This window comes from Centropristis striata, chromosome 18 (genome assembly GCF_030273125.1).
Source record: "Centropristis striata isolate RG_2023a ecotype Rhode Island chromosome 18, C.striata_1.0, whole genome shotgun sequence".
In the NCBI taxonomy this organism is placed as follows: domain Eukaryota; kingdom Metazoa; phylum Chordata; class Actinopteri; order Perciformes; family Serranidae; genus Centropristis; species Centropristis striata.
Window position 1 is genome coordinate 29,091,954 of NC_081534.1, and position 21,386 is coordinate 29,113,339.

At 35.8% G+C, this 21,386-nt stretch overlaps 1 protein-coding gene across 1 annotated transcript; it reads right to left on the reverse strand.

Moving 5' to 3' along the window:
- Positions 1-459: 459 nt before the first annotated feature.
- si:ch211-140l13.3 (uncharacterized) lies at positions 460-21,384 on the reverse strand. Its single transcript, XM_059356549.1, has 10 exons — positions 21,321-21,384; positions 21,174-21,231; positions 18,880-20,272; positions 16,337-16,427; positions 14,211-14,334; positions 6,553-6,756; positions 3,610-3,765; positions 2,687-2,771; positions 1,612-1,732; positions 460-725 (listed from the first exon to the last, which is right to left on the reverse strand). Exons 2-10 carry the CDS (start codon positions 21,204-21,206, stop codon positions 548-550), a joined length of 2,385 nt encoding a protein of 794 aa, XP_059212532.1. The 5' UTR covers positions 21,207-21,231; positions 21,321-21,384; the 3' UTR covers positions 460-547.
- Positions 21,385-21,386: the final 2 nt, after the last annotated feature.

A 21,386-nucleotide genomic window follows, 5' to 3' on the forward strand; every position in this document is an offset into this window, starting at 1 on the left:
TCATTGCAAAATCAGTCCAACTCAAAAAGATCAGCACCGTTTCTCACATGTATTTACAGTGAAATGAGTAGCGTCTGCAGAGAGTATTTGGTAACTGAAGCACATTTATAAGAGCCCAGACTTTCCAGTGATCATAACATCCTCTTTTATTGTCTGATGGTGGACATTTGAAAACAGTTTTTCTTTTCTCTCTACTGTCTTCTGAGAACAAATGCAACATTTACTTTGGCACATGCATAACTGCATTCAGATGCAAATTTATGGGTGCATTTTTGCTGTAATATCTCTAGTGAATCACACTTTGAGACGGGAAAGAGTGATGTGCAAGTCATGGTGCTATCAGCGGCCGCAATCCAAAACAGCATGTGGAAAAGTGGTCATTAATATCTCTTGTCATTCAGTTTTTGAAATAAGTGACGAATGATTTGCTACATATAAGCAAATTGCAAAGTTAAATCTACAATGTGAGAACATCTCTGATCTACTAAAAGTATTTCCTTCCAGCACTAAATCCCCAAACACACTCAACACTCTCCGTCTCACGATGTCAGATGTTGAATTTGACCCTGTCCTTGGTGCGTACTCTGCCTGATGCGTACTTGGTTTCCTGTCGTCCGCTGGGGAAGATGGTTTTAACCGTCCCATCAGGATACTCCCTCCTCTTGTACTGGGAGGTGTGGATCTCTCTCTGACCGTTGGGGAAATCGATCATCTTCTCACCGGACCTGGAAGAGATTTTTAGTGTTTTTTCTAATGTTTTACAGCTGGATGCTCACATTTTATGTGTTTTAAAATTGCTATTATGTCTTTTGTCATGAGGTACTTTGTGGATTCTTCTCTGAAAAGGTGCTAAACAAATAAATAAATGTGTTATTATGGAACAAACTGGAGGCAGTATCAAAATGACCAAAAAAAGACACAAGATCAAAAAAAAAAAGACACAAAATTACAACAAAAAAAGACATAAAATGACAGAAAAAACCTAAATGACTTAAAAAGACACAAAATGACCAAAAAAGACACAAAATGACTGAAAAACCATTAAATTACTTTAAAAAGACACAAAATGACCAAAAAATACATAGAATTACCAAAAAAGACACAAAATTACAGAAAAAAAATAAATTACTTAAAAAAACCCACACAATTATTAAAAAGACATTAATAAACAGAATTACCAAAAAAAGACACAAAATGAACAAAAAAGACACAAAATTATTTTTCAAAAAAGACACACACAATTATTTAAAAAAAAGACACAAAATTACCAAAAAAGTAATTAAAGGGACCTTCCACACACAAAGTGCCATTCATATAAAACTCACATTAAACTTTTTATATCAAGATGAGGGCCACAAAATATCGTCACAAGGGCAGCAAGTTTGAGACCCATGATTTAAAGGGTTGCATTTCCAAAAAATAAACAGATATTTGGTCGTTATAAGGGATTAATTATCCATATTCCACTGTGTCAGCGTGTCTGTCCTCTTACTGGTCACCTCACGTTGAACTAGTTTTGTTGTTTATTCATGAGGAAAGCTGTTCGCTGCCACTTTGATGAGTGTGTGACCCTGCAGACACCCTGAAATAAAGCTGTGACTGGAGTCTTACGGTGAGAGGTGAACGATGGTGCCGTCAGGGAAGATGGTCCTCTGGCTGCCGTCAGCCTCCACATACTTGATGGTGTGGTCTGGAAATAGGATCTCTCTCCTTCCCCCGGGGAGTCGCTTCTCTGACACAGGACGAGACGTGGTGTCAATGAAACACTACACTCTGAGCTGCAGTCATATTTTCTGTTAGAGACGTTACCAAACTGTAATAAAGTATGTTGAAACTGATATATTCTATTGTCAGTTTGTAAATTAATCATAACATAAGCCAGTGGTTCCCAAACTGGGGATAATAATAATTTCATTGTTCTCCAATGCTGCACTGTAAAAAATAATCTGTTTAATTTAAGGAAAAATACCGGCAGCTGTGGTTGCCAGAACTTCACCGTAAAAATTACAGTGAGTGGGTTTTCTATTCTAAATTTAAATATATCAGCAAAAACTGTAATTTAGACTGAATAATCCTGTTATTTGAAGGGTGACTGTGTCATTCATTCACACATCATGGTATTTGTCCATTAATTTGACATGAAAATGTTATATTTTTACAGCAAAACTGCGTTTTTTCCAGTTTGTAGTAGTTTGCAGTTTGACAGGGAAAAGTAAAAGTTTTGTGCTTTTTTTTTTATTTACGGTAATTAAAAGTATCTACTACGGTGATATACAATTTTTTATTTTACGCCCGTTTTCTGATGTAATTTGACAGTGTTTTACGGTTTCGAAATATAACAAATACAAAAAACAAGGATGAAAAAATATGAACCACTGACATAAGCTTTAATAATAGGCTTTAGGTATATATATGTATTTTTACGTTTGTATTGCATGGTTAATAAACAGGACTCTGGCTTTAACACAATGAGGTTTATAATGAAACTTAACTCAAGTTTGAGTGAAAATATTCTTAGATATTCTTAGAGTTTTGATATGAAATGTCTTTTCTTCTTGACATAAACATAAAATTCTTTGTGAATGCAATGTATAATCATCTTTAAAGTTGCTTTTTTCAGCAGTTATGAAGCAACTATGTCATTTATGTAGGCATATTAAAACTGAAACCACATCAGTCCTCTCACCGATCTGCTTGTTTAGGAAGTGAAGGACCTCCAGACCGCTGGGGTGGGTGGTGTGTGTTGTCTGTGAGCCGGCGTAGTAATACACCTGCAGCACACAGGCACAGGATGTTAGTGGTACAGTAAATAAAGAGATTATTACACAAGTTTGATCAATTTGATGCATTGCATGAATACAGCCGGTTATCCTACATCTGAAGCCCTGATATTAAGCATTTATAGGGCGAAGAACTATATTTGGTAACTTCAGTAGATATCAGAATGGATTTCTTCCAGCTAATCAGCAAAGATCAGGCTACGTCACAGACAGTGACACCATGACATCTGACCAATCAGTAATAGATATTAGATAATAATATAATAATATTCACTTTATTGACCTTGACCTCCAATGTAAAAATGAAAAATTTAGAAAAAAAATCAGCAAGAAACAGTCGTGCAAACAGAGTTATTCTTCAGTGACTTGTACCAGAACTTGACTATGAGGGCATATTAGGGGCAAGTATGAATAAAAATAATAGTAATATTTCGAGAAAAAAGTTGTAAATTTACTAGATTAAAGTGGCAACTCTACAAGAAAAAAAGTTGCAGATTTAAGAGATTTAAAGTGGCAAATCTGCGCGAAAAAAGTTGCAGATTTACGAGAAAAAAGTGGCAAAAAGCAACTTTTTTTTCGCAGATTCAGCACTTTAAATCTCATAAATCTGCAAATTTTTTCTTGTAGATTTGCCTCTTTAATCTCGTAAACTTTTTTTCTCAAAATATTACCCCCCTCCCCCGGGTCCGTATGTTTTTTTTACACATTCTGGCTGTATGTAATATCCTCCAATATTCTCTAGGGTTAAAATATGGAATTTGTAAGTATTTCAACAAGTGCCCTATTACGGATTAAGCATTTAAACATGCGTAAAGGAAACAGAACTCACCACTTTCCCATCTTCCAAAATGTGTTTGACGTCTCCGTTGGAGAATGTGACAGTTTTTGTCTTCTGGTCTGCAGACGTTGCTTTGCTCTTCTGGTCAGTGAGAGTCAGCGAGCTGCAGCCGTCAGACAGAAGCTGCTCCGTCTCAGCAGGAAAAGACTGTTTTAATTAGAACAAATTTGTCAACTTCGAGGTTCAGTATCACCCAGTGATTTGGGGTTTTCCCACCTTCACAAACATCAAATTAAGACTTTTCAATGACTTTTCAAAGGCCAGTTCCCTCAAATTAAAGGAGCCAACATGAATCAAGGTTAATTATTGCATTTTCTTAAGGCGTGTGGTGAGTCAAACAGTGAAACACATGCAGACAGAAAGACTTATTTACTACTATAAAGTGCAAAAAATAAAAATAAATAAAATATCAAAATAACTTCTATTTCTATTCTTGCACAAAATGTGTAAATTAAGGCACTTTGAAGGAACCAAGTTTTCCAAGGCCTTGATTTTTTTCCCCTCAAATTCACAAACATTCAATGATTTTTAGAACCTGTGGAAACCATGCCAATTTAACAATTTTTGGTGAATTTGATTAAATTCTTTTTTTTTTTCTGGTTTGCAAAAACATTTTTTATTTAAAAAAAAAAGTTTTTATTGTGCAATAATACAATACAGTGATATGGACAGACAGGGAGTGAATATTAAACAATGACAATAATGGTACCCCTGTGTGTGTGTGTTTGTGTGTGTGTGTGTGTGTGTGTGTGTGTGTGCGTGCGTGTGCGTGCGTGTGCGTGTGTGTGCGTGCATGCGTGTTTCAGTTATAGATCTAGCAGTTAAGTATCAATATATGATAATAAATATTATCTATCATTATTAGGCAGAGAAAGCGGTAATACTAAAATGTAAATAGAATTAAAAAATATATATATATATAATTTTAATTATTAAAAATAAGACCCCCCCCCCCCCCCCCCCCCCCCCAAAAAAAAAAAAAAAACTTTGATTTTATTTTGATTAATTTCTATGAAATTCTACAGCAATTGACCATGTGTTTGCCTGTTTCTGGTGTCATTATATTCTGAAGAAAAAGCTAATTTTGAATAGGAAAATTTGTTTATTATGATTATTTGTACAAAATAGTGCTATTTTTACCCCTGAAGGAGCTTAAATCCTTGATTTATTTAAATTTCTTGCCATGAGCTAGTAGTAGGGAAGGTAAAATCAGGTTTGTGCAGTGACAGAACTGGCACAGGGAGCATATATCGACTTGCACGGCATAAAGATGTAATGAGGCCAGACAGGGCTGTGACACCACCTTTTGTCCGTCCTCATGAATTATTGCCGGGGTGCTTAAAGACCACTTAACAGTGTATTATATACCTGAACAATTTGATACCAGCAAGATTTACACCGCACTAAAATTAAATGGAGTACTGGGCCGGCAGCTCTGAGTGTCTGAGGTCTAATGTTTATCTCAGCGTCGATAGTTCTGTAGATATAATAAAGAAATGTTTTAGAGTTTACATCTTTATAAAACAACATGGTTCAGATATTGTGATGTCTGCTTTCATTAAACTATAATGACAGGGACAACAATTCAGGCTAATTTATATCCCAAAACAGGATAAAATAGGAGAAATTCCATGTTTATAACACATGATTTGTGACTTAAATAGAAGAAGATCAAACACTGTGGTGTAAGAAATATTCAGATCTTAACTTATGTATAATTACATATACTATAAACAGGGGGTTGCATGTATTAATGCCTTTTATGATGCTTTGAGGGACAATTTCTGTGTCGATATCCAAGGACTGAGAATGACCCCGGAGAAGGAACTTTGTAGCGATTACAGCTTATTTAGTAAATGGATGAGAGATTACAGGATATTTAGGACAATTCAAGAAAAATAAGTATTTGTTATCTGACGAAAACTTTCAGCCCCAAGGATGTTTTTTGCTCCTTTTTTATCAGGTCCTATTGTAACACCCCTGGTTGCCTGATACACGTAGATTATGTTTGAATTATTGTATTTACATTTGCTTGTACATTATTCTTTGTTTTTATTTATTTATCTTTAAATAGTTTATTTATTGATCTATTTTATTTATTTTTGTTTTGTGCTATAACCAACAAAAACTATGAAATGTGTAAGACTGTACAAGCTGAATTAAATTTTAAAAAATATAAAAAAAAATAAGAAAAATAATAATTTCTTGTTAGTCTGTACCTTGGGGCACCATAAGATGATAATGAGCACAATAACTTGGGGATGTGTTAGTATCTCGGAGCCACAAATAAACCTTTCTGCAGACCTGTTTCTGGTGAAATTATGTAAATGTGCAAACATTAAGGTACCTCATTAACATAAATAGTCATACAAGTATGAACTTTGGCAGAGAGTAACCTGAAACTCTTTTTATGTCTATAATGTCCATTTAAACTTTATTTGTCCTTAATTTAGAAATTTCTCCTGTTGTCTGTTTGTTTAGGTGGTTGGATTGGTTGTGATAAGGGTGAGTGTCCAGTAAAACAAAATATTTAGTTTTTTTCCTGATTGACAGTTAGTAAAAAGACTATTATTAAAAATGATTAGACCACCCTTGTTTTCTTAATTTTCTTGTTCATTTTAATGCCTGGTACAACTAAAGGTATTTTTGTTTGGACAAATATAATAACAACAAAAATAGCTCATAAGAGCTTAATTTAAGAGCTGATATCTAGACATTTAACATGGTTTTCATCATAATTATTTTGGTTTTTATCAGGAAAATAATGGAAAATGTCTCGATATCAGCTCTAAAATTAAACCTTTATGAGCAATTTTTGTTGTTATCATTATATTTGTCCAAACAAATGCACCATTAGTTGTACCAGGCATTAAAATGAACGATAAACTGAAGAATAAGGGTTGTCTAATATTTTTTTCCATGACTGTATTTTACCTCTGTCTGTCCCTCCTGTAGTGCAGCGTGTGTTGGTGCAGTACTGTGTGCGGCCACTGGGTGGCACTGTGGTACAACTGTGAGTTTCTTCCTCAGCTCAGAGTTTTCTCTGATCAGCTGCTCCAGCTGGTGACGAACTTCAGACCAGTCTCTCTCTCTGTGCCTGAACTGCTGCTGAAGAGCCTCCATCTGCTGCCTGAGGGCCTGCACACACGCACACACACACACACACACACACACACACACACACACACACACACACACACACACACATGAACACACAGTGTGACCCTGTGCACATAGCTGTGTGTGTGACTCACATGTTGATTTAGAAGAACTGGGAATAAATGTTTGTAAAAGTTCGCAGAGATTTACACCACACTGTGTTTCACCGCCTCATCATCACACCTGGCGACCTGATGACATCATCTCAGGTCGTCAGAAGACAGGAAACAGCTTCCAGTGAAAGTGATAACTGTGATGCTTCATCCAACATCCGCCCTGGCACGAAAGTGCTTCATCCCAAGTTTCCTCGAACTACCTCCGTGTCTGATTGCCTTTTTTTTTTTGCATGTCATAGTGAAACACTTGTCATCTTTATTGCTAAATTAGGGGTCAAAATGCACAATTAGGCGTCTTTGACGTTCATGCCTTGGGATGAACATTTTCAAAATAATGAAAAAGTATAGAAAATAACTACTAAATATCTCAAAATAATCACATTGTATCTGAAAATAACGACTTAGTAAGATAATAAGAAACTTTCTCAAAAGATATTAAGTCATAATTTCAAAATATTAAGTCATTATTTCAAGTAACTAGATCATTTTTTTGACAAATTAAGTTTTGCTAAATCAGGGGTCAAAATGCTAAATTACTGAATTGTATTGCCTTTATTTTATATCTATTGAAGCCTGTTTCCACCAGTAAAAGAAAAAAAAGGATGAAAACTTTGCCTTAGTGCCTTGCCAAAGTATAGAAAATAACTACTCAGTATCTAAAAAATAATCACATTGTATCTCAAAATAATGAGAGAGCCTCCACCTGCTGCCTGAGGGCCTGCACACACACACACACACACACACACACACACAAACACACAGTGTGACCCTGTGCACGTGGCTGTGTGTGACTCACATGTTGACTTGGAAGAACTGGGAATAAATGTTTGTAAAAGTTCGCAGAGATTTACACCACACTGTGTTTCACCGCCTCATCATCACACCTGGCGACCTGATGACATCATCTCAGGTCGTCAGAAGACAGGAAACAGCTTCCAGCTAGTTTAAGTCAGAATGAAAGTGACAACTGCGGTGCAACATCCGACATCCGCCCTGGCACTAATAACGTGAAGTTTCCCCGAACTACCTACGTGTCTGATTGCCTTTTTTTTGCATGTCATAGTGAAACACTTGTCGTCTTTATTGCTAAATTAGGGGTCAAAATGCACAACTCAAAATCTATTGAAGCCTGTTTCCAGCAGTAAAAGAAAAAAAAGGATGAACATTTTCAAAATAATGAAAAAGTACAGAAAATAACTACTCAATATCTCAAAATAATCACATTGTATCTCAAAATAACCACTTAGTAAGATAATAGGAAACTTTCTCAAAAGATATTAAGTCAAAATTTCAAAATATTAAGTTGTTATTTCAAGTAACTAGGTCATTTTTTGACAAATTAAGTCATTTTTTTCAAAAATATTGTCATTATTTTGAGATATTATGTCATTAATTCAGAAATGTATAAGGGTTAAAATGTGTCCAATTACATTATTGTCTAATGACAAAACTGAGACTAAATATTCATAGTTTTTAGATAACTTAAGGTAAAACTATTTGAATATGTTATTCTAGTTTTTATGAACTGGGAATAAATGTTTGTAAATGTTTGCACAGATTTACACCACACTGTGTTTCACCGCCTCATCATCACACCTGACAACCTGATGACATCATCTCAGGTCGTCAGAAAACAGGAAACAGCTTCCAGTGAAAGTGTCAACTGTGATGCCTCATCCCAAGTTTTCCCGAACTACCTACGTGTCTGATTGCCTGTTGTTTTTTTTGCATGTCATAGTGAAACACTTGTCATCTTTATTGCTAAATCAGGGGTCAAAATGCTAAATTACTGAATTGTATTGCCTTTATTTTATATCTATTGAAGCCTGTTTCCACCAGTAAAAGAAAAAAAGTGATAAAAACTTTGCTTTAGTGCCTTGCCAAAGTATAGAAAATAACTACTCAGTATCTAAAAAATAATCACATTGTATCTCAAAATAATGAGAGAGCCTCCACCTGCTGCCTGAGGGCCTGCACACACACACACACACACACACACACACACAAACACACAGTGTGACCCTGTGCACGTAGCTGTGTGTGACTCACATGTTGACTTAGAAGAACTGGGAATAAATGTTTGTAAAAGTTCGCAGAGATTTACACCACACTGTGTTTCACCGCCTCATCATCACACCTGACGACCTGATGACATCATCTCAGGTCGTCAGAAGACAGGAAACAGCTTCCAGCTAGTTTAAGTCAGAATGAAAGTGACAACTGTGGTGCAACATCCGACATCCGCCCTGGCACTAATAACGTGAAGTTTCCCCGAACTACCTACGTGTCTGGTTGCCTTTTTTTTTAATTTTTGCATGTCATAGTGAAACACTTGTTGTCTTTATTGCTAAATTAGGGGTCAAAATGCACAACTCAAAATCTATTGAAGACTGTTTCCACCAGTAAAAGAAAAAAAAGGATGAACATTTTCGAAATAATTAAAAAGTATAGAGAATAACTACTCAATATCTCAAAATAATCACATTGTATCTCAAAATAATGACTTAGTAAGATAATGAGAAACTTTCTCAAAAGATATTAAGTCATAATTTCAAAATATTAAGTTATTATTTCAAGTAACTAGGTCATTTTTTTTTTGGACAAATTAAGTCATTTTTTTCAAAATATTGTCATTATTTTGAGATATTATGTAATTAATTCAGAAATGTTTTATTATAATGACTTACAAGATCTTTATGTAGTCAGTAATGGAATTTCATATACAGTATATAATGCGTTTTTTTAACATTGGAATTTTCTTTCAGGAAAATATGTATATACATATATAAATAAAACTATCACACTACTATACTACTCTGCTGTTTATTGACCTCACATAAATATATAAGGGTTAAAATGTGTCCAATTACATTATTGTCTAATGACAAAACTGAGACTCAATATTCATAGTTTTTAGAAAACTTAAGGTAAAACTATTTGAATATGTTATTCTAGTTTTTATGAAAATGTGGACGTACTGATTATCTGAGAGGAGAAGCTCTTCATTTTCCTGATCTGCCAAAAATAAAAGCTGCCTGTCTTTTCCCAGGACCCCCATGATATCCAGTGACACCAACAATCTGCAGCTGCTACTCTCCAATTTTAACATATAGAACATTATGCCGCATTCATGCTCTGTCGGAATAATCGGGAAAATAGGCTTCCGACTTGGAAAATTCATGTGAACACCCCTTTAAGTCGGAAAAACTAATAAACTAAATAATATTTTCTGTACTCGACTTGCTGAGTTGTCATCACAGAGACATTGTGAACTGAAGTAAATGTTGAGTTGATGGTTAGAAGCTTTTTCTCAAGAATATTCTATAAAACACAAAGAGGAAATCTGTAAAAACAGATTGTATCGTCAATGTAACATACACAACTTAAAGTGGTCCTAACCTTCAGTATAATCATGTCATCAATAATTTCTAAACTAGAATAGAAGGATTCACAGGAGGGTTTTTACAGAGAGAGATAAACAAAAAGACCAAAATTACATGTGAAACTGTTTGTTTGAGTTACAAACTGAGTCTTTTCAAAGTTTAGACAGAACTTAATGTCTTGTCTAAACCTTGAAAAACCTTTTTTAAGATTATTTTTTGGCATTAATTTGCTTTTCGTTATTGAAAAGAAAAACACTTTTTGCATGGAGTTAATAAATAGTGTTAAATGGGTTCCAATGGCTGGTTTACTACATAACATACATGCTCTTTATTGTTTTTGTGTTTTGAATGTATGTATGGTTAAAAGAAATGGAAAAGTGAAGTATTGATTGGAGTATTACTGCTGTATCCGACTCCACATTAATATAACTTGTATTCTTAACACTGGCAGCTCAAAACCAGATCATTTACTGCATTTTATAAAGTGATAAATTAAACATTAAACAAAAATGAGTTCTGAGTGCTGGTCGGTCCCTCCCCAGACCTTCACAGTATCTCATCAGGCCACTTGGGGGAGTTAATTGCCAACCCCTGGTGTAGGGTATGAGGTTGTACGTGTTGCTGTCCATGTAGAGTCTAGTGAGCTAGATTAGTTAGAAAAGTTATTTATTAGGATTGTTTCAGTGCTTTTAGATTAAGATTCCTTTTTGCACACACACTAGGAGCAGCACGTGGGCAGCAGGTGCCATGCTCAAGTTTACCTCAGACCTGTCAGTCTAGGGATTTGAACTGGCAGCAACCCACTAAAATAAATCTCAGCAAATTTGAAAAGCAACACGAAGCTTCACTGCTTTGTAGCGTCTATGCTGTGTTCACACTATGACCTAAAGCTCATTGACACGCCAAAGTTAGAAGACAGACTTTTGACCATCTAAACCAGGGGTCTCAAACTCAAATTACCTGGGGGCCGCTGGAGGCAGTATCAAAATGACCAAAAAAAGACACAAAATTACTAAAAAAAAGACACAAAATGACAGAAAAAAATGAATTACCACAAAAAAAGACACAAAATGACCAAAAAAAGACACGAAATTACTAAAAAAGACACAAAATGACAAAAAAAAACTAAATTACTAAAAAAAGACACAAAATTATTTAAAAAAACACAAAATGACATAAAAAACTAAATTACTTAAAAATAGATACAAAATGACAAAAAAAAGACACAAAATGACCAAAATTACACAAAATTACAAAAAAGACACAAAATGACTGAAAAAACACTAAATTAACAAAAAAGACACAAAATCACTAATAAAAGACACAATTACCAAAAAAAGTCACAGAGTTACCAAAAAAGACACAGAATTACCAAAAAAGACACAAAATTATTTAAAAAAGACACAAAATTATTAAATAAAGACACAAAATTATTTTAAAGACACAAAATGACAGAAAAAACTAAATTACTTAAAAATAGACACAAAATGACAAAAAAAGACACAAAATGACCAAAAATTACACAAAATTACAAAAAAGACACAAAATGACTGAAAAAACACTAAATTAACAAAAAAGACACAATATCACTAATAAAAGACACAAATACCAAAAAAAGACACAGAATTACCAAAAAAGACACAAAATTATTTTAAAAAGACACAAAATGACAGAAAAAAATATATTACCAAACACGGTAAAGTGCCATTAATATAAAACTCACATTAAACTTTCATATCAAGGTGGGGGCCACAAAATATCTTCACGAGGGCCGCAATTGTTACCATTATATACCGCAAAGGAGGAGAAAATGAATTATTTCCAGCGGATATGCTTCAGGTAAATAAAGTCATTTCCCATTTTGCTCTGACTACTTGGAACCTTTCCATGCATCCTGCAGGCTTCAATCACTTCACTAAACAACAACACTGTTTGCATTGTACCCTGTCGGTATGTTGGGTTTCTGTGGAAGCCACGCCTCCTGTCATTAAGTTTCAAAGGGATGAAGATAATCGTTTCCAGTATGACAAGCAGGTGATTTAACAGGCAGCGGCGCGTCCAGGCCTGTTCCACAAACACGACATAATAGGTTGGAAAAAACTTGCTGCAGAGTGTCTCAATCATCAAAATTACATTTGAAAAGGAATAGTGAATCACATTTTAGTTTAAAGTGGTTAAAAGGTAATTTCCCTTCAGCTACTTGCTCCACATTCAGTCGCATCTACAACAAATACACATATCTATTGTTCAGTGGAGGCAGGTTTCACATTCACTCATTCTTCCTGTGTTTAAAGGCTGAAAGTAGAGCTATTAAAGAGCTTTTTATCTACTCAATGCAAAGGTTAATGCAACACTGGTGGTACCAGTTCTGCAGCATGCACGCTGTGGGTGTGGGCGGTATTCATGTCTGCAGGGAAAACTCTAAGGAGCTTGACAGAAATGTAGGATAATAAATTTGAATGGAGGCTTTGCCCTGACAGAGATTGGTGTTACGCAGTCATTTCACAAGAAAGTAGTCCGCCTCCTTCATGTCCATGAGACGTAATCAAATCAAACGTGTGTGATCAGCCTCGTGGGAGAGGAGGTGTTGTGAAACAGGCTGGTGATGTCATGAGAAACACTGGAGCAGTTTGTCAAGTCACGACGCAGCGTAAACAACTGCCAAATCAGTATTTTTTGCAGCTTTAAAGGATAAGAACACGTTGTTCTTATCTTTTTTTATCATTGTCAACAAACCAACAACGACTCAACCTACCAACAAGTTTTATCTGTATTATCTGCTACAGAGAAAGAAAAAAATAAGATGAAAATGTTGCCTTTTGGTGGGAAAAAAGATCTTATAGATCATTATAATGAGAGTGTTTTTGAAATGATGACAAAACAATAAAGTTTGAACTTTAAATATATCGTCTTTGTATAGTTTACAATTGATGAGCTGTTGTAAAAAAGTAATAATAAATAAATATACAATGCAATTAAATTTGAAAATAATGACTTACAACTGTCTGGACAGCTTGGAAAAACATGTTTTTAAAAAAAATTGCGGCCCTCGTGACGATATTTTGTGGCCCCCACCTTGATATGAAAGTTTAATGTGAGTTTTATGTGAATGGCACTTTACCGTGTTGGTTATGTGGAAGGTCCCTTTAATTACTTTTTTGGTAATTTTGTGTCTTTTTTAAATAATCTTGTATCTTTTTCAAATAATTTTGTGTCTTTTTTGTCATTTTGTGTCTTTTTTGTCATTTTGTTTCTTTTTTTAGTAATTTTGTGTCTTTTTTTTGTAATTGTTTCCCTTTTTTAGTAATTTTGTGTCTTTTTTAAGTAATTTCGTTTTTTTTCTGTCATTTTGTGTCTTTTTTTGGTAATTTTGTGTCTTCTTTTGGTCATTTTGATACTGGCTCCAGCGGCCACCAGGTAATTTGAGTTTGAGACCCTGAACTAGAGGTAAGGTTGGAGATTTGTACATGTTAGAATTATTATTACTGCCTTTGTCTTTAATATAGTCTTTACTATATTTGATTACTTTTGTAACTCATTTCATGAATAAAAGTTTGTTTTCATGGAAAAACAACACTTTGAGTGACCCCAAACTTTTGAGCGCTAGTGTCCGTCAAAAAAGATTGGAAAATGATTGCATCATTTTTTATTTATGTTTTGCGCAATGAACTAGATTTTTCTGAATCAGGGTTGTTTTATGTCAAAATAATGACTCAGTATTGCAACATAATGAGAACATTTTCCCAAGTTTCTCATTATGTTGCAATAGAATAACTTCCAAAGAAGTGAAAAACATGCATGTAAGAAGCACGCCGTTGCATTAAGTTACATGCTACTACTTGTATTTATTGAAAGCTAGAATGAAATGTGAACATTCTTCTCCTCACATGTCTGCTCTGACACAAAGCTTCATTTCCTCCCAATAAAAACTGACCTGGACTGCTCTGGTTTCCGGTTCGTGCAGTTGTTTTCTCATGCCACGACTCTCGTCTCTGTCAGAGATTATGTTATCTCCGCTGCAGCCGCTCTGCAGCTCGTCCTTCTGATCTGCTGCGTCTCTGCACATAAACATAGTAACTCAGGAAATAATGCAAAATATTAAAGATAACAAAACAGGAAAAAGACTCAACAGTTCATCATGTTCACTATCTTAATTTAGCGTGCTTGAATGATAACGTTTGCTTATTTGCACTGAGCACAAAGTTCAGCTGAGGCTGATGGGAAAATTATTAGTTTTTAGGTTATTTTTGATCATAAAGTATTGGATAAATTAAAACAGTTGTTGATGGTGCTAGATACAAAGTCAGGGGATCAACAAAGTTATTACAATTCATTTTGAGACAACATTATGTCTGTATCACATTTCACTTCAATCAGGGTGTTTTAATCCTCTGGAGTCTCCAAAAGCTCCAAATAATCCAGACTTGTTGACTCCATCCAGACTAGAAAACAAAGCAGCGTGGAGCCCTACTGTAAATTTACCTCTAAAGTTCTGGCTGTAAACTCCATGAGGCCAGTTTCAGTTTGATGATGATATACCAAGTAAAACTGGAGACAAGCTCAAATAGATTTAGTATCAAATGATAGAACTGGATGGAACCCTCTTTTAAGAAGAAGAAGAAAATTACTTTATTAATCCCACAATGGGGAAACTCAACTCTGCATTTAACTATCCTTTTTTACACACAAGTGAACACACCATGCAAGGAGCAGTGGGCAGCACATTACTGCGCCCGGTGAGCTGTGTAGGGGGGTTAGGTGCTTGCTCAAGGGCACTTCAGTCCTAGACCTGTCAGTACTGGGATTCGAACCGGCGACTCTCCAGTTACAAGCCTCTAGGCCACGGACTGCCCGTATTTTTTTATGTTTTTTTATGTTATATTTGCAACCTTTGTTCACATTTGCAACATTTAAAATTCTTTATTGAGCATGAAAGTGTTTTGAAAGTAAAAAAAGATTCAAAATCACATTTTGTGTTGGACTAAAGGACTAAAAAAGACCACACAAAATGACTAAAAAACACAAAATGACCAAAAAAGACACAAAATGACCAAAAAAAGACACAAAATGACCAAAAAACGACACAAAATGTCCAAAAAAGACACAAAATGACAGAAAAAGACACAAAATGAGAAGACAAAATGTCCAAAAAAGACACAAAATGACAGAAAAAGACACAAAATGACCAAAAAAGACACAAAATGACCAAAAAAAGACACAAAATGTCCAAAAAAGACACAAAATGAGAAGACAAAATGACCAAAAAAAGACACAAAATGACAAAAAAAATGACACAAAATGACCAAAAAAAGACACAAAATGACCAAAAAAAGACACAAAATGACCAAAAAAGACGCAAAATGAGAGGACAAAATGACCAAAAAAAGACACAAAATGACTAAAAAATGACCAAAAAATACACAAAATGACTAAAATCGTTACGGTAAACACACAAGACACACATAAAATCAAGTCCCACTAGAATAAAAACCAGAGTTGGATGACAGAATCACACACAATCACAAGATCACATTTATGTTGGTTTTTCTTTGTTTCTTTTTGGTTCAAAATGTTGATCCAGTAAGTCAGAATAAAAATCAGTTACTATTAGGTCATATAGGTGAGGTTGTGCTGGAAAAAAAATACCAACCTGGCATTTAAACATTTTTTAAGTGGTGTATACAGGCAGGATGAAAAGGATTCAAAAATGGACAAAATAGCCCATAAAGACTCCATAGAGTTAAGGACACTAGTGTCATAATAATCTTGTAAAACTGTTGTTTTGTTGACATGACACTGAATTATTAAGGTAATTCTCAAAGATGCAATAGTAGTGTTTTGTTTTTTAGACTTTGCATGAAATTTCCTGTGTGTGTTTTCTATAGAGGGGAAGGAAAGATGATAAGAAGAAAGGAAGATAAAGCTGATACAAAGACACAGAGCTACTTCCTGAGCAAAGCAGTGCTTTGTGTACTTTGATGTTAAAGATTGTATTTCAGCAGTAGATGTAAAGAATACATTACAATTTTGCATGCTTTCAGAAAAACAAGCTGTTTTTACCTGAGAAATCCGCTCGATGTTTTAGCCATTTTTGTTCCATCAGGTTTCCTTTCTGGTTTCACAGAATGTGTCGTCAACCTTTTCTCACCACCTCAAACATCAAAATACAAAAAAAGGGAATTTTAAGAGGCAAAATGATGGAAATTGACTGTAGATTTAGAGGTTTTGCATGCATGAAACAAACATTGAAGCAAAGTAGCGACAAACATTATGCATTAATAGGTGGAGCAGGACTTAAAGGATATGTTTCCTTTAATTTTTCATGTTTCTTTTACCGTGTAGCCCCTGCCTCTAACATCCCCACTAATTCATGATAATGTCACAAAATTACCAAATATGCACTTTAAAAATAAAGTCATGTGTGTGCTCTGCAGTGGGTGAACTAACAAATTACATTTAGTCTGTTTTATGTACAATTTTTTACAATTGCACTTTACTTGAGTATTTCCATTTCATGCTACTTTCTATTTCTCCTCCGCTGAGTCTCTGGGGCAAATATCTTACTTTTGAGTGCACTCAATGTATTTGACAGCTATTTATACTCTGAAGATTCAGATTATTAGAACAAAAAAATATTAATAAATAAATGATTATGTTTTATTAGTGGTTAAACTACTCAACAGCACAGAATGTAAATTAGTTTATAAAGAAGGGGAAAAAAAGGAGTGTGGAATTCATTTTAGTCCACTCAGCAAAATTTGATCTGAAATGCGTGAAATGACCAATAAAAGCTCCGCATAATAACTTTAAAATATTTTTCTCTTTTCTTCATGGAAAACAACACACTCTGGGTTCATTTTTCTTTTTTCTTTTTTAACAAGGACATTTTCCACTAGTGGCTCCTGCATGAACATGTAGCATTGGGCCCAACAGCACAACCCCCAGTGGACAAAAAGGAATAGAAGTGCATTTAATTGAAAAAAAAAAGGAAAAAAAACACAGTTCATGACTTCTCTGCAAATTACACATTTTGTAAAGTCATTCAGTGGACCGGATTGGACCCTTTGCATGTTGGTTCTGGCCCCCGGACTGCTTAAGTGCTGAACATCATCATTATTATCATTATAATGATTATTATTATTCATTCATCATCTGTACCCCGCCTCTCGATGACACATAAAGACAGACAACCATTCACACTCTCATACACTCATATGGGCAATTTGGAGTCATCAATTACGAGTCATCAATTAAACCTAAGTGCTTATTTTGGACTGTGGGAGGAAGCTGGAGGACCCGGAGATAACCCACGCTGACAACATACAAACTCCTCATAGAAGAGCTGCAGGCCGGAGTCAAACCAGTGACCCTCTTGCTGTGCCGACCACTACACCACCGTGTAGCTGTCATTAATATTATATAATAATATAATATATGCAAGTCTAAAAAAAGGGCCATTTTTGAGTTTTTCTTTTAATTATGGGACTTTATGTTGATGTTGTTGTTATGTTTAACTTATGTACTGATGTACTTTAACTTGAGTTACTTTGACTTGTAATAGAGTTTTTTTACATTTTGGTATTGCTACTTTTACTTGAGTATTACTTTATGAGATATGATAAATTCTTCCACCATTAAAAGCCAATATCACTATTTCAATATGCATCAATATTTTGCAAGGAACAGTTTAGTTGGAGTAAAAAGAACTGAATCCTGAAGGGAGAACTAAAAACCACACTTTTCCAATAATCTATGTTCAATATACACTACCGGTCAAAAGTTTTAGAACACCTCAATTTTTCCAGTTTTTTATTGAAATTCAAGCAGTTCAAGTCAAATGAACAGCTTGAAAGGGTACAAAGGTAAGTGGTGAACTGCCAGAGGTAAATAAAAAAAGGTAAGCTTAACCAAAACTGAAAAATAATGTACATTTCAGAATTATACAAGTAGGCCTTTTTCAGGGAACAAGAAATGGGTTAACAACTTAACTCTATGGAGTCTTGGGCTATTTTGTCCAATTTTGAATTCTTTTCATGTCTTTGTAAGTCATTTTGTGTCTTTTTTTTGGTCATTTTGTGTCTTTTGGTGTCTTTTTTTGTCATTTTGTATCTTTTTTTAGTCCTTCAGTCCAACATAAAATGTGATTTTGAATCTTTTTTTTACTTTCAAAACACTATCATGCTCAATAAAGAATTTTAAATGTTGCAAATGTGCATTAATTTCAGAGTACACTGAGACATTAAACTGCATAATTTTCAATTAAATTCTGGAAAAGTTGGTGTGTTCTAAAACTTTTGACCGGTAGTGTATGTCAAAATGAGGCGGCTGTGGCTCAGTTGGTAGAGGGGTCGTCTTCTGATCGGAAGGTTGGTGGTTTGATCCCCGACCATGGCAGCTACATGTCAAAGTATCCTTGAGCAAGATACTGAACCCCAAATTGCTCCCGATGCTGCATTCATGAGTGTGTGAATGAATTCCCAATGGTGGCAGGTGGCACCAGTGTCCCCTGTTAGCCCCTAACACCAGTATGAATGTGTGTGTGAGCGTATTGTATACTGTAAAGCGCTTTGGATAAAAGCGATATATAAGTGCACTTCATTTACCAAAATGACCACCAGAATCCCCCTGAGTCTGATCATTTGTGCTGGAGCTGGTGACGGAGGACTGCTGGGGGCCGACTCCAGATCCAAGACTCTGGTCCTGCTTCTGGATCCCACAGAACATCCATCTGTCCTCAGCCTCGCTCGCACAACCATCCTGAGAAAGGTTTGAATGAGAATCGTTGGGAGGAGGGGACGGGAGCTTGGGAAAGTGGTGACACTGGGAGGTTGGGTTATCTCCATCCTCCCTGCCACCAGCAGCACCAGTAGAGCTCCTCGTGGTGGAATGCATGGGAAATGTGCTGCCTTTCGGAGGTGTCGGGACTTGACTTGTGTTGCTTGGCGCGCGGAAACAAAACGCCGCTGCTGCTGCTGCTGTTGTTGTAGCTTGTTTCTGACCTCTGACCCAGTTTGAGCCCGTGCTGCACTGGCAGAGATGGAAATGTGTTTTTGTTTCATCGCAGCCTGTGGATAGAGTTTCCATGTCGGAGCTTGAGACTCTCTCCATGTGGCCGTTTACGCTCTTAAAACTAACAATAACTTCCTGATTTCCCCAGGCCCGAGGGGACGCTCTGTTGTCCCTCAAAGCTGGGGAAATGTTGAAATGTTGCATCGTGGTTGATTCATATGCAGAGCTGGGGTACTTGGGTATCCAGGCATGTGATTGTTCCCATAGATGGTCTGAGGTGGCACCACATGAGCTCGTTTCTCTACGAGGTGCTGTGACTTTAAACTGGCCTTTCACCTTATCTTCACCAGCTATTCTTCCTGCAGTTGTACTCATGTTTTCCACTTCTCCGTGCCCCGCCCTTCTCTCCCTGACTGACATGCTAACAGAGGGCGTCGGCTCACAGAGTGATTGATTAATTCTGCATGTTTCACTTGTGTTATCTCTAATCTCTTTTTCTTCCAAATGGGATTCCTCTCTGGAATTTCTCTCTCGTAATTGGCTCGTTTTCTCTCCTCTTTCTCTGGTTTCGGCAATCTGTTTTTCTTGGAAAGGTGGAGTTTCAGGTCGGGGCACGAGAGGTGTTTGTTCTTGGCTGCGGGCCCGGGAAAAGACCTTGGCCTGCGCCTGGATCCGTGGTGTCTGAGGACTACATGAACCGGAGCAGGACTCTCGTAAAGTCCCAGACTCTGTGCGATACTCAGGCTGAGAGGTCAGAGCCTGGATGGTTTCCAGCTGCGTTCCTTCGTCTTTAAAGACCGTAGATGGGGCAGAGGAGCGCCTCAGGAGGTCAGAGGTTAACTTCCCGCCGGGACGCTGCGGGCTGAGGGAAGCCCTCCTCTGGACCTCCTGCTGATCACAGACCTTCACATTATTTTTGTCCATCGTGGAAATGTCCTCACACTCCTGCACGAAGTGACGTCCTTCTGTCGTCCTCCCCCTGAGGCTCTGGAAGTAAAGATGTACATGATGTTCATACTGACAATTAAAATAGAATGTATTCCTACTGTTTTCTGCCAAATGAAAGCTCTAAATGGCTTCGGACCAGATTACATTGCAGACTCTCAGACCTTCAACTTCTGGGTTTATAAATATACAAAATGCAGAAGAAAAAAAGGCAGTACAACTTTTTTTATGCTCCAAAACTGTGGTATGCCCTAAAAATGCCCTTATTTTTCAGACTAATTCGACTTTTTTTATTATTCTTACATTCAACTTTTTTTATTGTCTATGTGCCCTTGTTTTCTTGACTTTTTTTTTTTTTTTTTACTGTGAAAGACTTTGATCTATATCTCTTGTATAAAACATGCTCTATAAATAAAGTTTATTATTATTAATATTATTATCAATTGGACTACATTTTACTTTTTTTCTTATTTTTTTAATTGGATGGGTAGAAATGGATTTGGACCGCTTTTGATCATTAAGGTGTTTCTTTGTCTAATACGTAATAATAACGCTGTGATTAAAGCCTTGTAAAAGCTGTGACATGTTAGCTTAAATGAAAAAAAATTGAAAAATGTTTTATGTAATGTTACCCCAAAGAACTGCACCCCACTCATTGGATTCAAATAACAGCAATGTAAATTTTTATCCTGTGATAAAAAGAATGTTTTGTGTTTTGGTGATTTGATCTCTTTGTTTGTTTTTTATTTATGCATTTATTCATTTAATATCTTAAAGTGACAGTCTCAAAGATCTGTTTAGTTTTCTTGCAGGTGGGTTTTTGGATCTCACTTTCGATTGTTTCCTGTTTTCCGAGACTAATCTGCCAGTAAAAAAATCCTACCATACTATAAGACACTATTCCACAGTAAACTACTGTATGTACAATACTTTTAATATATACCTGCTGGTGTTTTGGCTCAGAGATTTGATGCATTTTCAGCTGCTCTTCTACACACTCCCTGAGCAGATAACAGAAGATTATTTAAATCATATTTGACAAAATAAGGAAGAGAAAATACCAAATAAGACAACAAAAAGAATTGAGCACCTGACTTCAAGGTTAGCAGAGGGACTGACTGGGTCCTGGTCTCCCTCTCTGTGATCAGTCTGCTCG

Bases quoted from the DNA above. Each gene is read 5' to 3' on its own strand.
- si:ch211-140l13.3 (XM_059356549.1), bottom strand. From the start codon at position 21,206: ATGCATCAAATCTCTGAGCCAAAACACCAGCAG. The intron at 20,273-21,173 runs GTATATATTAAA...CTTTACTTCCAG, and splicing joins CTGAGCCAAAACACCAGCAG to AGCCTCAGGGGGAGGACGAC. The intron at 2,772-3,609 runs GTGAGTTCTGTT...TGTGTGCTGCAG, and splicing joins TTTTGGAAGATGGGAAAGTG to GTGTATTACTACGCCGGCTC.